The sequence below is a fragment of the Equus asinus genome, chromosome 2, assembly GCF_041296235.1.
Source record: "Equus asinus isolate D_3611 breed Donkey chromosome 2, EquAss-T2T_v2, whole genome shotgun sequence".
Taxonomy (NCBI): Eukaryota; Metazoa; Chordata; class Mammalia; order Perissodactyla; family Equidae; genus Equus; species Equus asinus.
Window position 1 is genome coordinate 148,290,162 of NC_091791.1, and position 23,054 is coordinate 148,313,215.

The 23,054-nt window shown below is 40.4% G+C and overlaps 1 protein-coding gene across 1 annotated transcript in view; it reads left to right on the plus strand.

Moving 5' to 3' along the window:
- Positions 1-23,054, plus strand: part of FBN1 (fibrillin 1) — a 227,109-nt gene that overhangs the window by 11,647 nt on the left and 192,408 nt on the right. Inside the window, exons 3-4 of the mRNA XM_014852866.3 lie at positions 18,957-19,039; positions 21,031-21,129. Of these exons, the coding sequence (XP_014708352.1) occupies positions 18,957-19,039; positions 21,031-21,129 (182 nt within the window). The remainder of the gene's footprint in view (positions 1-18,956; positions 19,040-21,030; positions 21,130-23,054) is intronic.

The following is a 23,054-nucleotide window of genomic DNA, read 5'->3' on the forward strand; positions in this document are numbered from 1 at the left end:
AAATATCATGAATTAGCATGATAGTGGGACAGACATTAGAAGTTTATAGATGCTGAAACCGAGGCCCAGAGAAGGGTCATTAAAAAGTGCTCAAAGTACTTATTTTCTTCTCTACTTCATAGATGTGGGAGCTGAGCCACACGGTGGCAAGAGCCGATTTAAGTAGATGTGTGTTGTTGAGTAGGAGATTGTGCCTCCTTTTTGCGTTCGTACCCTGAGAGGGTGACTGGGCTGCAGATAAGAACCCTGCATCATATGGACATCATGTTTTTCTTGGTCTCCTTTGTTTGGCCTTAAGCAGGGTGATAGTCTCTAAATGGTCAACTCTGATGGAAGGCTGGGGGCTAGAGTTTGAGCTCTTCAGTGCTACCTTGCCGTCAGTGGAAGCCTCCAGATTAGGGGGGTTGAGTGGAATGGGCTTTTAAAGGGAGTTAGTTGCCAGTGAGGGTAGTAGTGAGGGGGTCTGAAGGGTAACTCCCCACCCCGCCCCCCGCAATCACACTTCTAATTAACAATTAGAGCGTCAAATGTCCTGGGATGGGCCATGGCAATTCTAGATCTCTAAGCTCAGACTCTTGTCTTATAACTTGCTGACTCATTTATACAAACTACTAATTTATACATGAAGATTTCATGTAATAAGTCTGCAATAAAGAAAAAAATCTTACATTCTTTTGTTTTCTTCTGTGTCAATAGAATTTTGTAGAACATCAGCCTGATCCAAGTGATAATTGTTTATTGAGCATTGACTGTTTGAATTGGACCTAATGAATAATTCTCAGAATGAAGACCCTGTCTCAAGCAGGTTGATGTTATTATCTTCTTTCCAATGATTCCAGGCAGAACTACATTTGGAATATCTTCCTCTCCCTTTACTGATGGGGTTAATGTCTGAGGTGATGTGGACAAGCGCTTTGCAAGGAAGAACTTGATATGCAACCTTCAAGTCGACAAATAGTCTTTCGTCTTTCATGGACTACTGCTGCTTCACACCCCAGAGTTTAGGCCACTGACCTCAAGTTTGCAAATTTTATATCCCATTACCACCCTGTGAGCTCTGTACTCCCCAGGGCCACATAGTTGATGTTTTAGCTGGAATCTGAGAAAGTGTCTGAACCTTTCCCGAAGAGTTGGCTAGGAGCGATTTGGCAGTTCAGTCATAAAAACCCAGAGCTAGTGGCTGGGGTATACGTTATAATTACCTCACACTGTTTCCTATTTGAGCCTGGTTGTGGGTAGCTGGGTAGAGTGGTATTGCTTGTGGGACTGGATTTTAGAGGACTGAGGAGTCATTTTCAATGAACACTAATAAATATTGGTCATGTTTTCGGGGAGGCTTGGAAGTGTGGACATAGACATGCCTGGGGTCAAATCTTGGCTCCACCACCTACTGGGAAGGAACCTCAGACAAGTGGTTTGATCTAGCTGAGCCTCAGTTTCCTCACTCGTAAAACAAGGTTGTAATACTCACCTTTCTGGGTTGTCCTAAGATTTAATGACGTAACACATGTCACATTCCTAGCACAGCGCCTGATGCGTTGAGCTATGGCGATGAGGATGATTATAATTCTGTTACAGATAAGGAGAATGAGGGGGTGGAGTGGTACAAAGAGGCTGGATTTTTATGGCCAATGCAAAAAGTTAGATCCTCTTTTGTATCTGGATACCACGTTCTCCACTTTTTCATCTTGGAACTGATTATTTTCAGAAACATAGAAAGCAAACTTGAACTTCAAAAATTTTAAAAATATAATTTGAGTGGAAACTTGCTTTGCCTGTGGAGATCTGGTGATGCCTAAACTGGATAAGGTTTTTATTTTTCAATTTCCTTTTCCCTCAAATTGTGTTGCCCTTATTGGGAAAGAAACTTACTAAGTATCATTCCTTATTAATACGTGCCCCCCCCCCACCTCCTGCAAAGACATTTGCATTTTTTTTATTGGCAGATCTGGCAAACAGGCCTTGTTTCCTTCCCAATGAACACTTTGTTTTCAAGAACTTTTGTAAAAGTAAGTTCGATTTTAGGAAATGGAAGGACTGGCCTGAAACCGCTTTCTTTGGCAGCAGCGCAAAGAGATACCCTGGGAATTAAGACTGTTTTGTGGTGAGGTGATTGGCCATTTTTGAAATGTGCTTTAATTGACTTTATCAGAATAAGGGTTTGGTTAAGATTGGGTAGCCAAGATGAGCACCGGTAATTCCAAGCCACACTCTTTCCCAGCTGCCACATATCTGTTCTTGTGGAGAACTCTGGCACGGCTCTAATCATATGCCCATCACTGTGGCCAAAGGAATGGGGCGCTTGGGCTGGCCAGGCCTGAGCCATGTGGAGTGGGTCCCTCTTAGGAAAGAAGAGTTCGGTTAGCAAAGAAAAGGAAGGGAGGCAGGGTGGGGAAACACAACACATTTGCACCCAAACAGAGAAAGCTCCCTGTTCCATAGAGCCAGTACTCTTCCAGTGCACACTGTCATTACTGCTGTTCCCGGGCGCTTTGTGGGCAGGCCTCACTTACGCGATTTGGGGCCAGGCTGACTCAGATTGGCCACCCCTGAGAAGAGCCATGGCTTCCTCTTTCCAACTGAGCATTCCCTTCCTTTGGCTTCATGCTGTGCGGCCACATAATGCTCATTCCGTACAAAGGGATTCTTATTTGTTGTTTTTCTTTGGTGCCCTATTTCTCTTGAGAAACTGAAAATTTTTTTGTCTTTTTCATTTTCTTTGAGTGATTTCCATTTTGATTTTAATGAGAGTTGGCTTTCAAGAGATCTTAACCTAATCGACATCAGGGAAAGTGGAACAAAACATACATTGTCTTGATTTAGGCAAAGCTTTGGTAGAGTGCCTATAGCTGCACCCTTGCGTACCAACCTCTGGGTTGGCAGTCAACTCTAAAAAGTTGTGGCTGCTTCATGTTCATTCACAGCCTATAAAAATGAGAAAAAATAAGAATGCTTTCAATAACAGATAATAGTTATTTTTCTCTTTCTCATTAAAAATGTTCAGATGACCTAATATCTCCCATCCCCTTGGGGTAAATCAAACTACCACCAATACAATCAAAGTTGATAAAAAAGCACAAATATAAAAACAAGCAAACAAATATCAGGTAATTTCTGAGCTTTCCTAACTTCCCAGGAAAGAAAGAAACCTCAAATAACAGAATAAACTTTTCTTTTTAAAGTTTGGAAAACCTTTCAGGAATTTTACAAGAATATGCAAGCCATTTTTTCCTTCTTTTTTTTTTGTCAGCAATTCTGACTTAACACAGACGTTGTTGACCGTTGACAGAATTCTAGACCCCAGGGTCTCGTTTGACCTTGGGTTGACTTAACTGCTCATTTGCATTTGGGCCCTTCCCTGAAAATAGGTTAACACACATTCTCACACGTTGGAGAATCAGAAAACATACCAGCATTCCTTGCTAAATGATTTCCTCCTTTCGTTTCATAGTTCCCATGACTATAAGAATTCTTCCATTTGTGAACAGAAAAGCCAGAATTTAGCACTTTTATGGACCTGATACAGATCGATCCCTTTCCCTTCAGATTTATTTTTTGTTCACTGATGGGTTTATGTTTGTCATAGAGAAGGATAAGGTATCCTTATGAAAATGAATTGTGTCAAAAAGTGGTTGAAATGCGCAAGGGAACCCATCCCCTGGGCTGACCTGCTTAATTATTTGCACAAGTGTGGTTTAGTCATTTGTTCTTGGATTCCTCGTCTAGTGAACATTAACCTTGTTTGGTAGCTGCGTGCTTGAGATTGATAGAAACACTTTGGTTGGATCTTGCCCCTTGTTTAAGATGGTAAACATGTTGGGATGGGGCTGTTATTATCTGTAAATGGAGAGGCCCATCCCTCTCAAGAATGTTGAGCTGAATAACAGATAAAAGTGGTTCTTCAGGTGAATGAAAAAAGAAAACAAAAATGTGGTGTCATGATGGTATGTAGGAGGGTATGGTTATCAGGATGAGCTAGGCCAGGTGCTGCTGCAAAGTTGTTGTGGTTGTTGAACTTTTTAATATGGAGAATTTCAAATATATACCAAACTAGAGATAGTAAGACAATGAAGCTCCAGCTTTAGCATTTATTAATTAATGATCAATCTTGTTTTATCTACTTCTTTCTTGTGCCACAGATTATTTTGAAGTAAATCCCTGAAAAATGATTTAATTAGTGAACATTTCAATATATATCTCTAAAAGATAAAGACTCTAAAAACATGAACACAATACCACTATTACATTTAAAATTAGCTTTAACTTTTAAAATATTGTCAAATAGCCAAGACTTAAATTTTCTTGATTAGGTTATAAATTCTATTTATTTGTTTTTTTACAGTTTGTTCAAATCAGGACCCAAATAAAGTTCATATTTTATAATTGATTGGTATGTCTGAAATATTTTTAAATACGTAGATTGTCCCTCTGTTATTTGTTTTCCTTGTAATTTATTTATTAAAGATATCAGTTCATACTATCATGATATCACTTATATGTGGAGTCTAAAAAAGCCAAATGACCTCAGAGAAGCAGACAGTAGAATGGTGGTTCCCAGGGGCTAGAAGGTGGGGGAAATGGGGAGATATTGGTCAAAGGGTATAAACTTCTAGTTATAAGATAAACAAGTTCTGGAGATCTAATGTACAGCATGGTGATTATAGCTCATAATACTGTAGTATATACTTGAAAGTTGCTAAGAGAATAGATCTTAAATGTTCTCACCACAAAAAAGAAACAGTAACCATGGGACAGGGTGGAAAATATTAGCTAATGCTATGGTGGTAATAATTTTTCTATAAATAAATGTATCAAATGAACACTTTGCACACCTTAAACTTACATAATGTTATTTCTCAATTATATCTCAGTAAAGCTGGGAAAAAAAAAGAAATTGGTTCATGTCCTGTAGAGAGCACTGTTACTAAAATGTCAGTCCATGAGCTGCGTATTAACAGTCTGTGAGGAGATGAGAAGCATGTGCCAGAATGTAAATCTAGTATGGCACTAAGCACACTGTTTAGCTCAGCTGATTTTTTTTCATAGCAAGACATTCTGGATGAAGGAAGCAGTGAGATGATTGACATTCCAGTTTAAGCTCCTTATCTCAATTTACATTAGTAATATATAGTATGTGGGCTAGCACTGGCCAGTCCTAAGCATACTTGGAGTACAGTGCTGTAGAGTTTCTCCCAGTCTAGTGACGACTGCATTCCAGTGGTGGTGGTACTTACTGTGTTCCTCTGTCCTCTGTATTTGCTGTGACTTGCTAGTTAGAGCTGTAGGCTTGATCCAATTCAGAATCAATTCTTTTGGCGAGAAGACTTTATAAGTGGTATATGTATTTTCCATTGGGAGGCGCAGCATGTCTGCTAGTCTTCCTTTTTGTGATGTTATCAGCCATTGATGATCATTGTCTGGATCCATTAATCTTTAGGGTAGCAGAATAGGAAATATTTCAATTCTGTCATTTCCTATTCATTTGTTAATACTGTAAAGTTTTACACCTAGGTTTGAACTTACACTCAATGCTTCATGGCCAGCACTGTCTGCAATGCTGCCAGGTCTGCTTTTTCCACGCTTGTCTAAACTGACCTACAACTTTGAGGGTTGTGGAAAAATTATTTAATATTTAATACTAAGGATTAGCTATTAGGAGTTATAAAATTGTGGAAAATTTACACAGAAGGAAGCTGGGACTTGAGGAGGCAGGCAAGGAAGGCTATGTTTCTGCAAGGGTCCCTTCCTCTCCCTCATCCCACGATCTTTCGTGAGGGTCAACATGGAATCACTCAATGTGTTATTTTTATTTTACGGTAGGAGTTTCAGGCAAGGGCTTTATGAAAAATTGGTAAGATTTTGGACTATGGGTGTAAGGACGATGTTTGCACATATTTTAACATTCAGAAATGAGCATTTGTACCCTCATTTCAGCATTAGTTTCTCAGGAACACTCTTTTTATTTAAGAAATAGGAACTTGTAACTAAACTTACTGTGGTAATCATTTCACAACATATGTAAGTCCGATCAGTGTGCTGTACACCTGAAATTTAGACAGTGCTGTGTGCTAATTATGTCTCAATAAGACTGGAAGAAACAAATGAAAAGAAATAGGAACTAGTACAGCTTCAGCGATTCAAATGAAAGATTCTGAAAAACCCTGGCATATCCAGCTCCCCTTGGGAAGGGGATGCAGGGATAAGAGCTGTGCCAGGAGCTTCACTCTGAGGATTTGTGGAGGATAGTGTGTGTGTGCACGCGCACGCATGCGCAAGTTGTATTTCCTGTGTGTTTCATGTCAGTGAAAGACGGATGCTGTTCTGTGAGACCTGATGTATTTCTACTAGGTGATGTCAAACTTCCAGGTAAACTGACAGGTTTTTAGAATAGAAGCTTTGTCTTTGGGAGCTGCTATAGATTTGGAAACCTGTTAGGTATGTTAGGAGGTGGAAGGGGTGCATGTCTTTCGCTGTGTTTTGACAGCATCATCTGCTGCTCAGAGGTTTCTCTATGTTGAACATTTGTGCTGGCGTTTAGCGCCCAGTCTGCTTAAATATAGCTTGAAACACTAATCTCGTCACCCTTTCCCCGGGGCTCAAAAGGTGTTGCGAGGACAGTGCAGGGATCACTCAGGCTGAGAGAGAAATCTTTCGGATATTGGGTTTCAGGGAAGAGCCGTGCTGGCAGTTGAAATGAGAGTTGACACTTTTTCCATGTAATGGACAGCGTGCCAGCTGCCTCTGAATGAAGTCATAGAGACCTGAATCTGGAAAGTCTTTTAGAATATCATTGGGTCACCCTGGTCTTTGTGAAACTCATTGTCTTCCTAAGCTGGGACAGAATGACCTGATAGTTTTGCTTAAATCTACTTTTCAAAAGACAAGACACACCCATGTTCAAGTGTGTGTACAAAACACATTCCAATGGTAGCTATGAGTAGGGTTTGAATTATCCATGTTTTGAATCTCTGCCTTGCTCCCCACCCATCCATCCCTCTAAACAGTAAACATGTTAAGAGCTGAGGGATTTTTTTTTTTTTGAGGAAGATTAGCTCTGAGCTAACATCCACTGCCACTAATCATCGTTTTGCTGAGGAAGACTGTCCCTGAGCTAACATCTGTGCCCATCTTCCTCTACTTTATATGTGGGGTGCCTGCCACAGCGTGGCTTGATAAGCAGAGTGTGGATCTGCACTGGGGAACTGAACTGGCAAACCTGGGCTGTTGAAGCAGAGCATGCGAACTTAACCACTGTGCCACCGGGGTGGCCCTGAGCTGAGAGAGATTTTGACCAAAGGGGACAGGACAGGATAGTCACCCTGTAGAAGCTATTTCAGAAACAGAAGAACCCATCTATAGGAGTGAGTGCTCCTAAAATGCATTCCTTTTCCTGTTGCTTTCCTTTTCCAATATACTTTGGAAGATCTGTCTTAAAAGTTCTGTTTTTGCAGGCCTAAGAAAAGAAACCCAGAGCACAAAAAAATTATGCACAAATTCGTTTAGATAAAGGAAAACATTCTCTTTAGGGTATTTATGGAAACATCTTTCTAATCCCTAATCTGAAAATCTTTAGTACTAACCTTGGAATGTTTTATTAATAAATTCTTTTGGTTTTTAATTAGTGATTTATGACATGTTTCCGTTCTGTAGCCTTTGAACAATTACTTCGCTCCTCTGAATTTTAGTTTCTTCGTCTGAAAATGAGCACAGCCATGCATTTTCTTGATAGGATTTTGGGGAAAATCACATGATCATTTGGTAAATTATAAAGTTCTTTGAAAATTGCTAATTATTGTCTTTATTCTACAGTGTCTCCTCATGGACTAGATAAATTCCTGATTTAGTCAAATGCCCTCAATTTTAAATTAGACTATTTTTAGTCAAAGTTTTCCAGATATCTAAATGTTTAGAAATAAATGCCTACAACTTTGCCTCAATTACAAAGGTTAAAAAAAACTTAAGTTCTTGATCCCTAATACTGTGAATTGTTAATTTCTATGAAATAATCTCAACAGCTGCATGCTTTTAGCTAACTTCCTCTGACTTTTGAGAGACTTCAACTCTATCAATGAGTTCTTTTCTTTCTTTTTTTTTTCCTTTTTCCTTAGCCACAGTGTTGTCTCTCTTCTGATGGAAGGGTTTGGTAGAGAAACGTTTTAAAAGACCCATTGCCTGTTGACACCTATGAAATAGAGTTTGAGATACAAGACCTTTGAAGCTTTTGTAGTTGTAAAATGTTTCTAAATGATGCATCTGAAACGTGGAAAAATTTGACTCTCATTCCCCATGAATTCTATTTGTGGGTATCTTTTATGTATTCGATTTGTCATTTTAATTTTTAAAAATTAAACATAGTGGATGAAATGGTACTGATTTCTTAGTAGTAATTATCTTTTTCATTCCTTAATTTTATTTAATTTCTTATAAACATATTTACCTTTTCAATAAATTAAATACTCATTACTCTGGCAGAATTCTCTCTAACATGTTGTCTTAGTTGAACGTACGTTTGAAACCCCAAACCTTCATTGACCATTTAAGGTTCAAGTGTTGTGCCTGATGGTGGGGTTATAGAGATAAGTCTGAACTCTCTGTCTCAGCTCACATTGCAAAAGAGAGGGTGATTATTCAGTTCCAGGGGATCTGAAATGTTTGAATAACTTGAGTCCGAGATTAAAGCCATTAAATGAGTTCAAAACTGACCTGCTTCCTTACTTTGTCTGGAAGCCAATCTTTCTGGAAATGGCTCACTGAACCCTGGGTCTGTGAACCAGTCCTGAGTAACTAATTTTACCTCATAGTTGCTGGTATCTAAAAGAAATCAGGTATATTAAGGATTAGCATATTCATGCTCCCCCTTTTTTAAATCCCTAATTTATGCACTGACAAATATCACATGTTGGCCCTAATGGTCTCGTGCTGGGGGTGGGGGATGGCGCTGGACCTGGGGCCAGGAAAGCTCCGATTCTGGCTGCCCTCTCAGGCCTGTGTGGAGTGGCTGAGTTGAAGATGCTCAGTTCTCACAGCTCACTGGGCAGCTCACTAGAGCTGCAGGGACCATAGGTTTGAGTGGCCAAATTTCCCTCTGCTTGCCTGCCGTGGAATGTGTTTTCCCATAGAAACAACATTTTAAGTTGTGGTCAGGTTCTCAAACCAGCCTGTTTAGCTGATCATGTAGCCGAGAGACTGCTGTTTGACTAGCCTGGGTACCAAACCACCATCTATTAGCATTGTTTCTATTGGAAAAGCCATTCCAAGTTCTAAATACCAACATAGAAATGACATTTTGGAGCGCTACCTTTTTGTCCTTTGGGAGCTGCCGGTTCTTGGAACTAGAGCAGCAAATCACTGTGCACTTCCAGTTCCTGAAGGATCCCATTCTTTCCCCTAAGCCTCACCCCATTGGCTGGTTTTCCTGGGGCTGCCAGTACATTCAGAAGATATAATGTCCCTGGACCGTGCTCTTGGTTTGAGAATTTCTGGGTAGTGGGGAGAATCATGTTTCAGCCCCCTGTTTCTTCTGCGAGTGATAAAGAGGAGAGAAAGGAATAGTTGGAGCTGTAGGGAGCAGTGAATTCTATAGACACTACCCCGGGTCTGCTTCGCACTCACAGGTTCTGGATCACCTCCTTAGTTTACTTGTTTGTGTTTCAGTCATTTCTATAATTTGCCTACCCTTTGGAAAAGTACAATGTAGCTTTGGCTTGAGTAGATGAAGCAGAAATTCCAGTCGAAGACAATGGCATGCTAGTCCTTGAATTCATAGGTAAAGTTAAGGGGTTGCGGAGTTCTGGGAAGGAGTTCTTTAGAGCACCATGTTTTCATGGTGTCATTGGTCATATCCTCGCAGATGCTGGAGAGATGCACATGTGAGACGTGCTGGTTTTTCTGTTTTGAGGAAACCCTTCCTCATCCTTATAGAGTCAAATAGCAAAGTTCCAACTTCATAAACAAAACCCATTCCCCACCCCCCCATGTTTAGGTGGGAGGATCTTTTATACAACCAACCAGGGGTGTGATACCAGCAGGCCAGAAACACGTACCCTTCCTTAGAGAGCAGCAGGTCCAGTGCAAACTGTGACAGCAAGTTGGTTAAATCATTGCTTTTAGAAGTTTGGGGGGCCACTCAGATGGTTTAGTAGTCTGTGCAGACTTCTGTGTTCTCAGTGTGGTTTAATTCAGAGTACCAGGAGCAGAAAGCGCCCAGTGCTTCAGTGGGATCAAGACTTGCTGCACATAGCAATGTGCTTCTGGTCTTCATGGTTCAATGTCCAGTTTCCTGGTGCAGTGCACCCTGTGGCTTTAAATTCTTCTTTCTCCCCCCACCCCCGGAGAAAAGCACACGTACACACATGTTCCAGTCATCTATAAAAAGCTCCAACAGGGGGACCGGCCCGGTGGCATAGTGGTTAAGTTTGTGCGCTCCGTTCAGCGGCCCGGGGTTTGCAAGTTCGGATCCTGGGTGTGGACCTGTGCTTTGCTTATCAAGCCATGCTGAGGCAGTATCCTACATATAAAGTAGAGGAAGATGGGCACAGATGTTAACTCAGGGCCACTCTTCCTCAGTAAAAAGAGGAGGATTGGTGGCAGATATTAGCTCAGGGCTAATCTTCCTCAACAACAACAACAACAAAAAGACTTGAACAGGATTTAAATTGGCTGCCAGTCTAAAATGACCTCCCGGATTTGGGGAAGTGCCTTTGCAGCTTTCTTTGTGTGTGCATGTCTGTGTGTGTGTGTCCCTGATGTAGTGAGCTAAATTCTTTGACTCTTAAGTTCTTGGGCTGTTGCTTTTGATCAACACAAAATCCCCACAAAAATACAGTGTAGAGTACACAGCAAGTGAAACTGTTGATGTAACACCCTCTCTGTGCTGCCTGTGCTGTGAGTGACTCGTCTCAGCAGTGGGAAAGCCCTCGTCCAAGCAGCACGTCCAGACAGACCGTTCCAGGCCACCCCGTGAACTTCGTGATGGTGGTTTTAGGAATTGGCCACATATGCCTGGCTCCACCTGTGGCCTTGATCAGTGGCAGCAAACTGTCACAATAAAATATGCACTGATTGGTGAACTGAAAACCTTTGTTTAGCTGCTTTTGGGGTTTTTGGTTTTCTTTTGCTAAAGAAATGAATAGAATCAGATACTCAAGTGAGTTTTTTGTCTACCTTGATTTAGCATTTTCTTGAAGGAAATATGTTGATCCTTGAATTGTAAACATTGATAACATCACTGATTAAAGTAATTATCAACATGTCAGCAAAATAACCATGGCATGAAACCATTATGCATTGCTGTTTAACCGCCTATAGCCTTTTGAAATTAATTTGTAAGAAATAGTTTTCACTATTAGATGGTTTTCCAAGTTGGTGGCATTTACAGCTGGCCTATTTATGATGCCAAAGAGATGGTATTAATGTGTGTTAATTGTGCTTTATACTTATTAAGGCCTTTAGTCAATGTTATCCTGTGTGCTTCCAAATTGGCTTTAGGATGTTCTAGGCATAACAGACATTGTCTCTGTGCTTGAAGAACTATTAGTCTGGGATCAGAGGGTGTGGGGATGGGTTTCAGGGATGAGAATCTAGACGTGTAATTATTTAAAACATGATTACGAGACAGCAGATGTAGGCTTTTGAGAGGTGTGTCTGGAATTGTGTTGGTAGGTTGAAAGGTGGGAATTATTAATCAGGGAGGAAGGGTTTGTTACTATGGGGGAAAGATGGAATTATACATTAAAAGGGAAAGATGGGAGAGCTAGTAGAAAGATGGAAGAAGAGTCTGGATTTAGTGTGTGTGTGTGGCGGGGGTGGGGGAGTGTACATGGTTGAGGGCTGAGATGGTGAAGAGGAGGAATGGAGCAGGAGGATAGAATTGAAAGTGTAGGTGGAGAAGAGAGTGGGCGGGTGGAGAAGGCCTACCTGGTAGAGTTCTGAAGCTATGGTGAGATGTTTAACATTTTATGGAGGGTAAAAGTCCATCTCTGGATCCTAGGAGAACAGAAATAATCGTGGTGAACATGAAAGATACTTAGCTACATTGTCCTAATGGAACAGAGAGGGACTTGGAAGGTAGGAAAAAAGAATGTGATATCAGTCCAACAGTGAAACGCCAACATTTGGACAAGAGATTTGCTTATAAAGTTAGAGAATTTCAGAAGGAACTTAAGCAACTGGTAAACACCAAGTCATAGCTCAGATAGTCCCCTTCTGAGCCTAGCCTGGATGAGCATGCTAAGCCCCCTTGTTCTGGACTCCTCTAGCTCCCCAGGCTGACTTTGATATCAATGTTTTACCTGTTGTATCGACAGTTGGCCTACGTGCCTATCTTCTTTCGAGAGCAAAGAGTGGGTCTTTAGACACTATTTTTTTAATATAACAGTTTATTTATAATTGCATGGTTACAGCATTACTATATTTTACTCTTTATCAAACTTTTCATTTTAGAACAGTTTTAGATTTACAAAAAAATCACCAGGATAATACGGAGAGTTCCCATATACCCCGGACACGGTTTCCTCTGTTGTTAGCATCTTATACTAGTATGATATATTTATTACCATTAATGAACAAATATTGATACATTATTGTTAAAAGTCCATTCTTTATTCATATTTCCTTGTTTTTTAACTGAATGTCCTTTTTATGTTCAGGATCCCATTCAGGATAGCCCATGACATTTAGTTGTCATGTCTTCTTTGGCTATGGCAGTTTCTCAGACTTTCTTTGTGTTTGATGACTTGACAGTTTTGAGAAGTATTGGTTAGGAATTTTGTAGATTGTCCCTTAACTGGGATTCCCTTGAAAGGACCTCACTATGTCCAGCCCACACTTAAGGAGTGGGGAGTTAGGTTCCACCGCCTTGAAGGCAGAGTATCTACATAAATTATTTGAAATTCTCTACCACAGGAGATTTTATTTCTTCTTTCCCATTTGTTTATTTATCCAATCTTTATTTATCAGTATGGACTCACAGACATTTGTTTTATACTTTGGACTATAATCCAATGTTACTTTTGTTATTTTCTTGCTCACGTGGTTCTAGCTTTGGCCATTGGGAGCTCTTTCATTTGGCTCCTTTGTCTCTTGACATGCCCCTGTTGCTGGGGGTGTTTGTTTGTTTCTTTAGCCCTTTCTTACTTTCTGTCACCACAAGATGCTCCAGGTTCATCTTGTATATTTCTTGCCCAGTTACAGAATCAGCCATTTGTCCCAGGAACCCTGGTTCCTTTTACTGGAAAATGGTATCAGAAACCGAGATCTGGGTGTTAGGTGTGCTCATCTTTGTCACTTTTAGTTCTGATCTAACACAGAGACTGGCACCTAATAGGTCCACACCTAAATATTGTTGAGCAGCTTTGTACTTCTGGGCAAGGTGATTGCTTAGGTACCCTGTGTGTGCCCAGCAGTGAACCCACTGGCTACATAGGAAGATGAGCTGTGTGATTTTGGTACATTGAGTTGGAAGTAGTAACAGAATGTTTAATTCTAAATGCCTTTAGAACAGAAACTGAAAAGAGAAAGAGAGGAAGAAAGGAAGGGAGGGAAGAAGGGAGGAGGGAGAGAGAGAGGGAAGGAAGGAAAGAGGGAGAGAGAAACAGATATTGGCTTTGGAGGAAAAGATAATAGAGTCACTGATCTACTGGAGATGGGAGAAAGCAAGAAAGGAATAAAAGTCTTGCACCCCAGAATACAAACTGTTCTTCTTTCTGTTTCTTTTGAGGTTATTTTTATTAAGAAAAACTGCGTGAAGTAGGTTACAGAGGTTGGCTGGCTTGCGTCTTCAAAGAAGGAAACCAGGATTGTCCGTGTCCCAGCCAGTGTTGACCCAGACGATCCAGAAATGAGTCCCTGGGTCTGGAGAGCCCAGCTCAAGCTTGAGGAGGCCATGGAAGCCGTTTTCATTACCAGAGTTTGAAGTTTCATTACTTGGGTTGTTGTGACTGGCAGATGGGCTGGAACAGTCACATGTGGTATTCAAATCACTGCTGGGAGATGTGACCTCTGCCTTCAGCGAAGAGGGCCAGAATAACAGCTCTATATTAAGGGCGGAGCATTTACAAAGTTTCTTCAAGTAGCAGTGGGTCCCTTCATCAGATAGTACTCCTAGTTTTTCTCTTTTTTTTCTTTTTGATAAAAATTTTGTCAAAAAGAACTAATAAAATCACAATGTGTGATTCACAATATAGCTTATTTGTGTATTATAATTTTTTCATGATCTATCACATTTTTGACAGTGAAAATTAATTATTTTTAAACTCTGGAACAGCAGGATATTAGGATATTACCTTGAGGCATGTTACATGGGCAGTTGGGGGCATATGCCTTTTGATACCTACCCCTCTCTACTTATACTCAAGGGGACTAAATCCTAGTTTTTTCTCTCCAAAGGTCAAAAAAGCATTCAACTCATGGAGCAGGGTCCACCTCATTAACGTTTACATAGTGCTTAGTATTCTCCTTGCTCAAGGATTGAGTCACTTTACAGGCTGAGAAACTCATGCATATGCAATAAGACCCCCCTGAACTTGTTTTTATTGCTCCAATCTTGTCTGAAAAGGAGTTTGCACTTGGGATCAGAAAGGCTATCTGGCTGTCAGAGAGACCAGACTCGCAGAAGTAGGTTCTGGCTAAGGGATGTGGACACACTGCAGACATTTTGCACAGAGGCCAATTCTTGCAATGATGTGGTCAGAGCTGGTAGAGCCCAGCTGTTTGCTCCATTGAGAGGGGCTTTAGCTAGCCCACACAATCTCAGAGTGCTGTGTCTGAACTGGATCCAAATATCCAGGCTGCTGAGGCTCACCCATCCCCCAGAGTGACTGGAGTTGGGTTGTTGCAGAGCACAATATTCAAAGCAACTGGTAAGAGAAGCAACAGATAAAGACTTAGCAATTTTTCAAAAGGGAGTATACAGCAGTGACGTGGAATATAAACATATTTCCTCTTCTCCCTCAAGAACTACTAGAATACAGGTAGAAACAGTTTGTGCTTTCTCTTTGGTCCATGGATGGACATTTTGTGATTATTGTTACCCATGCCACCAGGACTGGTATTGGGTGAAATGTTGTCTTGTCCTCTAAATATCACCTTGCCTTAACATAGGGGTTAAGACAGTGTGCTCCAAGTGAGGCTTCCTTAGTTCAAATCCCCCTTCTCTTCTAAGCTATGGGACTTTGGCTAGTGTGTTTAAGTTTCCTAAGCCATAGTTTCTTTAATGTTAAAGACAATAATGATACAACTTACCTCAAAGAGTTGCTATGAGGATGAAATAATGTATCTTTTGCACATATCATAAAATTCTTTTCCCTTTGAATTTTACCTTTAATTTGCTGAACGCTACTGCCACTTGCATGGAGTTTTAACTCTGAGTTGGCCGTGGGCTGGTAGGTATGGCTGATGAAGTGGAAAGGAAGAGAAAGGGGTATGAAGGCTACACTTTCACTTACACAAAAAAGTAACTTCATTAAAGATTTATCTTCTTTGTTAATGCTTTTGGTGCTGAACGCTTAAACTCTTTTATAATGGACATAATCCAACATGTCTGCTTTAGACTTTACATATCTTAGTGCTTTCCAACGTAAATAAGACTTGCATTTATTTCTAGAATTAGAGCTGTTTTTTCTGTGTGTGAGTAGAACAAATGCCACCCAGCTTGTTTGAACGAGTTCTATTAGTTTGCAGTTCTCAAGTCCCAAATCAGCAGAGGAGAAATCTTCCATCTTTCTAATGCTTTGCATTAAGCCATATAAGATAGTAGTTTTTAGTGTCATTAAAGAATGAATGGCAACAAGATTATAACACTTGTCATTTGAGGATGTTGACAGAAACAACTGAAATTAAATAATGTATTACTTGTTATAAAGGATAAAGATATTAAACTCAAAAAAGTTAAAGCATGCAAACAAAATGAATCGCAACTCAACATTATATGGAATTTTAAGAAATGCAGTGAACTGAAAATGTGATAGCTAATGAAAGGGAACTGTGAATGAGTAAGACAGTTCATACTCTTTCATTCTAATGAAGAAGAAAGTACCCTGTTTATGGGATAAGGTGTTCATACTTTTAAAGTTGTTGCTTTAAATAAAAGATGATGATCAAAGTATAACAGCACATTTAAAAAATGAACAGTTAAGGGCTGGCCTGGTAGCACAGTGGTTAAGTTCCCACCTTCTGCTTCAGTGGCCTGGGGTTCACTGGTTCTGATCCCAGGTGTGGACCTACACACCGCTTGTCAAGCGATGCTGTGGCAGGCGTCCTCCATATAAAGTAGAGGAAGATGGGCATGGTTGTTAGCTCAGGGCCAGTCTTCCTCAGCAAAAAGAGGAGGATTGGTGGCAGATGTTAGCTCACGGCTAATCTTCCACAAAAAAATTAAAAAAAAAATGAACAGTACGGATGGATTAAGTGAGAAAGCAAAAGAATTCTCTGTCTACTTCCTCAGATCCTCATCTCTTAAGGCAAGCAGTTTTAACCATTTCTATTTTTAGTTCTTCCCGTATTTATCTCCATGACACCATCTACTACACTCATACCTCCATGTCTAGGTTTAAACAGTGCCTATTGGCTCCTTGCCAGGAAGATGAGGCCATAGCTCCCTTCCATACCTATATCTTTTCTCTCTCTTCTCCTTCCCATTTTTAAAATAATTTTAACTATGACTTTTAGTTGTCTATTGGTTATTTTAAAACATGATATGATATACTTAAACCTCTATTTCTTGGATCAGGTGCTTTCTTTCTCTCCACACCTTTCTTACCAACTTGTTTTCTGATTTACGGCTGCTATACCATTGCTTTTACATGTGAAGGTTTAAAACATTTACATTTTGTTGTGTAACCATTGTAAATTGTGACATAATCCATGTTTTGTCTGTAGGTTGAGTCTAAACATTGAAAAAACAATAAAGGGTGTCTATATTACTGTGATTTTTCAAATACCTTGGAAAACCTTTTGGATAGCTTGCTTTGTAGGACTGAAATGACTCATTCTGGACTCTTTTCTTAGCTTTTTCACCCTGTTATATGTGTTGTTACTCCATAAATACACTCATTCCTGTCAGACAATATGTCCTGATTTTTGTTTGAAAAACATAGTTACTCCAACTACAGGACACACTCCAAAGGCTCAGGGGTCCTCTGAAGCTATTCCAGGATTTAGTTTGGGGCTGGACTGGATCCAGTGGATTTGTTGTAATGGGCTGTTGGTGGGGAAGGTTTGAGGTGGTTGACTTTGGCCTGGTTGGGCGTTTTACATCAAGAGAACTTTTATGACGTTTGGAAGGTTTCAGTCCCAGTCCTCCACCCTATCTTCTCCTCTCACTCTCCTTTCCAAGGTTCTGAGTTACCCCAGGAAGTTCTGGGCACCCTGAACCGAACTTTGTCACAGGAGGAACAAAGGATTGAGAGCCATTGGCTTAGAATTCTTAATAAAGTCTTTCTCTCTTCCTTAATCTCCTACGGTTCCTTTGGCTAAGAGGCTGATTTAAGTCAGAAGATGATTCCATCATGATGATAATGCTGCCTTGCTTTTTCATGGTTCTTTCCCTAAATGAAACTTTTCACGCCTGTTATTTCATCTGATGTACACACACACATCACGTAGACAAGGCACACATTTCCTCATCCCAATGCGTAGAGAAATAAACCAAGGCTCAGAAAGGCCCTAAAGTCACGCACATCTTCAGCCTCCATCCAATCATTTTCTGTCTGGCTGTGGAGAAGCCCTGGGCTTTTGGGTATGGATTTTGAACCTTTTCTCTGGCTCCTCCATCCTTCTTCCTACTTCTCTTTCTGACCTCAGCATCAGTCATTCTGAGGTATGCATTTTGCCCTGCACAGTGTTCCAGGTTCTCTGGGGCTATAAAGCAGTACAGGACAGGGCAAAGGCTTGGTCCCCAGTCCTGCCTGTGGTTGAAGCAGTGAGTTCAGAGGAAACGCAGGAGGGTTCTGTGCTGTTACATGTATAAAGTTTGCATATATAGGGACAATGTTTGACTGCACCCCAAACGAAAATACATTTGAACTCTGCAGTTGTTTTGGAAGGCTTGTGCTTATGCGACTGCAGTATTTATACCAGCAAGCCTTGGAATAGCTCCTAGTTTGTGAAATTGATTGCAAAACATTTGACGTTCCTCGTCATCCCCTGAACTTGAAGAACTAGCATCAATGTTTAGGTGCTCACATGCAATGGTAAAATCAATGGTTTCTTTTGAGTCTCCGTGTTCTGTCCTCTGACTTAGTTTCCAGTATAGAATTATCTAGATCTTTACCCAGCTGCTCCCTTAAATTGTTAAATATGGATCATCCGGATTCTGAATGGAGGATTTCTCCAAGACGCATGATGAACTGTCTGTAAACAAGATACCCAGAGTGACGCTGACTTTATTTTCCTGTAACTGCCGGTATCATCTGTGTTTCCAAACTTTGGCAAAAGAAATATTTACATATTTTGGCTTTTATTTTTTTTCTGACTAACGTCAGAATTTGCATTCCTATAATTCTAGTGAAAGGAAGAATGTGGTCACCTGTTAGAGGTGAGCTGCGCCATTGAAAAAGATACACACTGCTTCAATGAGTAGAAATTTCAGACCTTACATTCAATAGATTTTGTGAAGACTTAACTAGATTGGTAGAAAGTTTGTTGTTTAAATTAGACTCATATGGCTCCATAGATTTTTATATCTATGCATTGTGATAGGAAGCACTGCATTTTGCATCTCTGGTTGATGTTCCTGTATGCATAGGTGATATTAAGGCATATCCTTATTGGTATCATTACACTGAAGTGAATTCATTATTATGAAGCCAACACTGAGTCCTGTAAGTTTACTTTTCTCTGTCTGCAAAGAGTCATCCTGTTCTAATAACTCAGGGATTTTTTTTCTTTTATTTGGTCATATATTCTTTTTTAAAAAGATATAGAATTCTTGTGATTGAATATTTTTGTTTTTGTTTTAGACCCAATGTCTGTGGATCACGTTATAATGCTTACTGTTGCCCTGGATGGAAAACCTTACCAGGTGGAAATCAGTGTATTGTCCGTAAGTAAACAGTTTATCATTCTTCATGTTCTTTTGCTGTTTTGGTTGCATGGTGATTCTTAGCATTTGATCCTTTGTAATTGCATAGCATTAATATGTTTATAGCAGAGCCTTCCAGCTCTAAGATTTTCCTACTTTCTCTGAATCCAGGTTGGGAAATACATTAACTTGGTCAAACCACTGTTATATTTTAATTCAGTGACTTCCTTTAGAATTTCTCTGAGATATAGGGAACAGAGCCACAGGGATACTTTGATCAAGGTTGCATATCATTACGTATGTCGTGCCTGGCTGCAGACACTATATAATCACTTTGATGGGGTTTTGAAAAAAGTTTATTATTGCTGCTTTCCTTCTTGTAATTTCTAACTTTGTTGGCCACCCACAAGCCTACCCAAACCTTGTCTGTTGAATTTGGGTGGTCAAGGCCAAGGGCAGACCTATCTCTTAGACAAAGAGGAAAGGAAGCAGATAGAGCATCAGAGGAAGATGAGTGGAAAGACTACGGAAGAGCTCAAATGAGTACCAGAGATTCCTTTGTTGACTCTGCTGCCATGGCAAGCCTCCAGATTCTCATCACATCCCACAAGCGTTGAGCGACAAGTCACATGCCAGACAAGATGTTATTTAATGGAGTTACCAAGTCAGATTAGTTATGGCATCTATCCTCCATGAACTCTTACAGTCATCATACCTAGAAATAATTTTCAGTTTTCAGAAAATTCCGTTAGTATAACAGAGAGATTTAGAGCTAAAGGACATTAAGGAATTCCTTAATCCCTCTTCTCACTTGGCCTAGAGTGGTCTGTGAAGAATACGTTATTTCAACCAACATTCTCTTGGTGACCTGAAAAAGTTAATCCCTTTCCCAATTTTCATTTTGATTAAAAGCAACTTACTCATTTGGCAGATTGTAGTTTATTTCAGGATCAAAATGGAATCACTAAGAGAGAGATATAATGGTATTTAGAGTTTTCTGAATGAACTCTCGATGACAAACACTTTCCCTGGTGTTCTGTAGAATCTCTGAAAGATGCTGTCTTCAGGTATTAAATAAATGTTTCTAGGATCCTTTGACAGCTTATTTCTTAATAGTTTTGAATCTCCATCCTAAGCTTCTTTGATCAGTGCACTTTCTATCAAGTGTGTTATTTTCAGCCTCGCACATCTTGTTTCCCTCTTGCAAGGCTGTGTAGGAGTGTGAGGAAAGAATCATGCCTATGAATATCAAGAGTAGTGACCAAATCTTAGTATTCTGCTAAATATAAAGCATTTGCCATTTAAAGTTACTGTTTTGGCCGCTAGCAGAGCCCTTGGTACCAGTATGATGTTAATCTCTGGGTAGTATGAAAATGTTAATATTTCTCTCGTCTTCCTGACTGTGGAATCGGTACTTTTGCAGTTGATCCAAACTTCTCTCAGACTGTCTGTGTAAGTCCGAACAGGACTAAGATGTAGGATAAAAGCTGCTCCTAGATCGTATGTTCTCAACTGGCAGGATCTGCTTTAGAGAAGTTGTCTTAGCAGGGCACAGTATTTTTAGGAAAATTCTTAAACGTTAAGCCTTTATAATAAAATAGGTTCCCAAGAATACTGCTGCAATTTGTTTTTATCCTTAAATCCTAAAGATAGTATACAAACAGAATTCTTGTAGGCATATAAATATGTTGAGATGCAGGATTTTTGTTTGTTTTGTTTTCCCTTCGTAGGATGTCCTGGACTTTTGATAGATTGAATGCTGTGGAGAAGCAAAGAGAAGCTGAGAACCACTGATAGGAAGAAGGGAGTCGCTGAATTTTACAGCCAGAGTTTATTTAGTCCAACAGATTTGTTTTGTAAATGAATAAAGCTGAGGCCTAAGATCACATAAGTCGTGATGACAGAATTAACGAGGAGCCTGAGAGCCCAGGTTTCCTTATTTGAGGACTGGGTCCTTGTCCATCCCAGTGCTCTGAAGCCATATGCTAACAGACCTCTGGTTTCATTCACAGCCATTTGCCGGCATTCCTGTGGGGATGGATTCTGTTCTAGGCCAAATATGTGCACTTGCCCATCTGGTCAGATAGCTCCTTCCTGTGGCTCCAGATCCAGTGAGTATAACATGTTATTATATATAATATTATTTTATGTGGTTACGCCCTATTTTCTCCTAAATTTGCTTTTGGCTTTTCTCTTGCCTGCAATACATTTTTCACTAGAACATCTGCCTTCTCTGTTCTGCCCAAAATACTTGGAATGGCTTTCCTTAATCTGGCCTCTCATTTCCCTTCTTCCCTCTTTATAGGGAAATTACCTATGGGACATAGTTACTATGAATAATATAAAGATTATGGTCTCCTTCCGTGTAGGCATCGCCTTATTTATCTTTGTATCTCCAATGTAAACACTATAAAAGATGCTCAATGAAATGATTGTTTAATGAACACTGTTGGCTCAAGAAACCTAGGCATTCTTCCTTATGGTACTGAAATATGAATCTGATTAAATATGTTTTTAAAACTCAAGACCCCTGCCTTTGCAAGAAGAAAATATAAGAGGTTATTGTGGCAGTTTCTGGGGGCATTTTATCATGAAGCACAAACATATTTTCCCTTTCAGAATTTTACCACTTTGTTCATTCTGTGATGCCAAATAAATGTCCACAGTTCATTCTTCAGAGCCTTTGCTTGCTTATTCTATTGTGTTTTTTTCCTTCACGTGTGGGGTCCTCAGTAGTGAAGTCGGGGAAATGTAGGGGGTTGAGAAAGAGGGGAGTCACTATCAGTTGTTAAAAACATTGAAGTTCATGTCTATATAAGCAGTCCCTTAATGCCCTGATTATCACCAAGGCCAAAAATGTAGGTTCCTTTTCCATTACCTGTTTCTTATGAGAAAATACACTCCGCTTACCATGTGTTCTGTTTTTGACAAGGTTTTAAGGAAAAGTGTTATGGAATAAGTGTGTTCTCTTTTGTCTATTAAAGTAGAGACTTCAGTGTTGTCAAGGTTCATTACCTGTTAAGCATCCTAATATTTAACCATGGCTCTCACAAGCCAATTAACAGGATAGGGCAAGTAATCCTGGGTAGCAGACCCTCTTGGTACCCACTCACATACCTTGCCATTCATGGGTGAACACAGGTGACTCTGCCTGAGAGTTTTATAAAATTTTCCTGGCCAGGGAGCATGCCAGGTCTGCATGCAGGGCAAGCTGAAAGTCCTGGAGGGTTAATGGCCCTAGAAGCAACTTTTAACCAGTGACAGATGGAGAATGTTGGATAAGGGCCCCAGCTTCCTTGCCTCTCAGTTTGCATAACTATGGGGTGTGTTCTGCATTGTCTCCTGACGTTCCCTGGCAGAATTGAGCCCCAGCTGCCCACAGTTGTAATAGGCTTAATCATGTACGTCATTAGCTTTCTCCTCTGCCCTGCCTCACTTCCCCACTCTCCTACCAGTGTTTCCTGAAATTATTTCTGAAACAAACTACTTGCATTTAAATTATTGTCTCACAATCTCCTTCCAAACAAAGCGTAGTACTAAATACAGCCAGTTGGAGATTGGAATAGAAAGCCCCCCATGAACTGGGGCTCATTTGCCTATTGCACTGAGTGTCGCATATTCTTACTCGATCTGAGCTTGATTTTGAATGTGCGTCCTCCAAGCAACAGCAGGTTCATTCAACGCATCAAGGGCACCTGGGCTGGAGGACTGGGAGGCAGAGAGGTCAGCTGGCAGGACTTCCAGATGTCAGACATCTCCATCTCCATCAGGATGATCTCTAGGTTGCTGCTGAGGAGTGAGAGCCTCTGGGGTGGGGAAAGAGACTAGACATCAAGTTGGGAACAGACCCCATCTCTCAGATTGGTTCTTGAACCAACCAACCAAGAAGACTGTGCTCCTTTGGGGGAGTAGGGGAGAAAATATATCCAGATGGCAAAATTGGGTGCCCAGCTGGAAAGGTCTTTAATGATAGTGTGAGCTGCTAATAATTTCTCTGTCAAGTAAAAATCATGAGATATGAAGACAGGATGTTAAC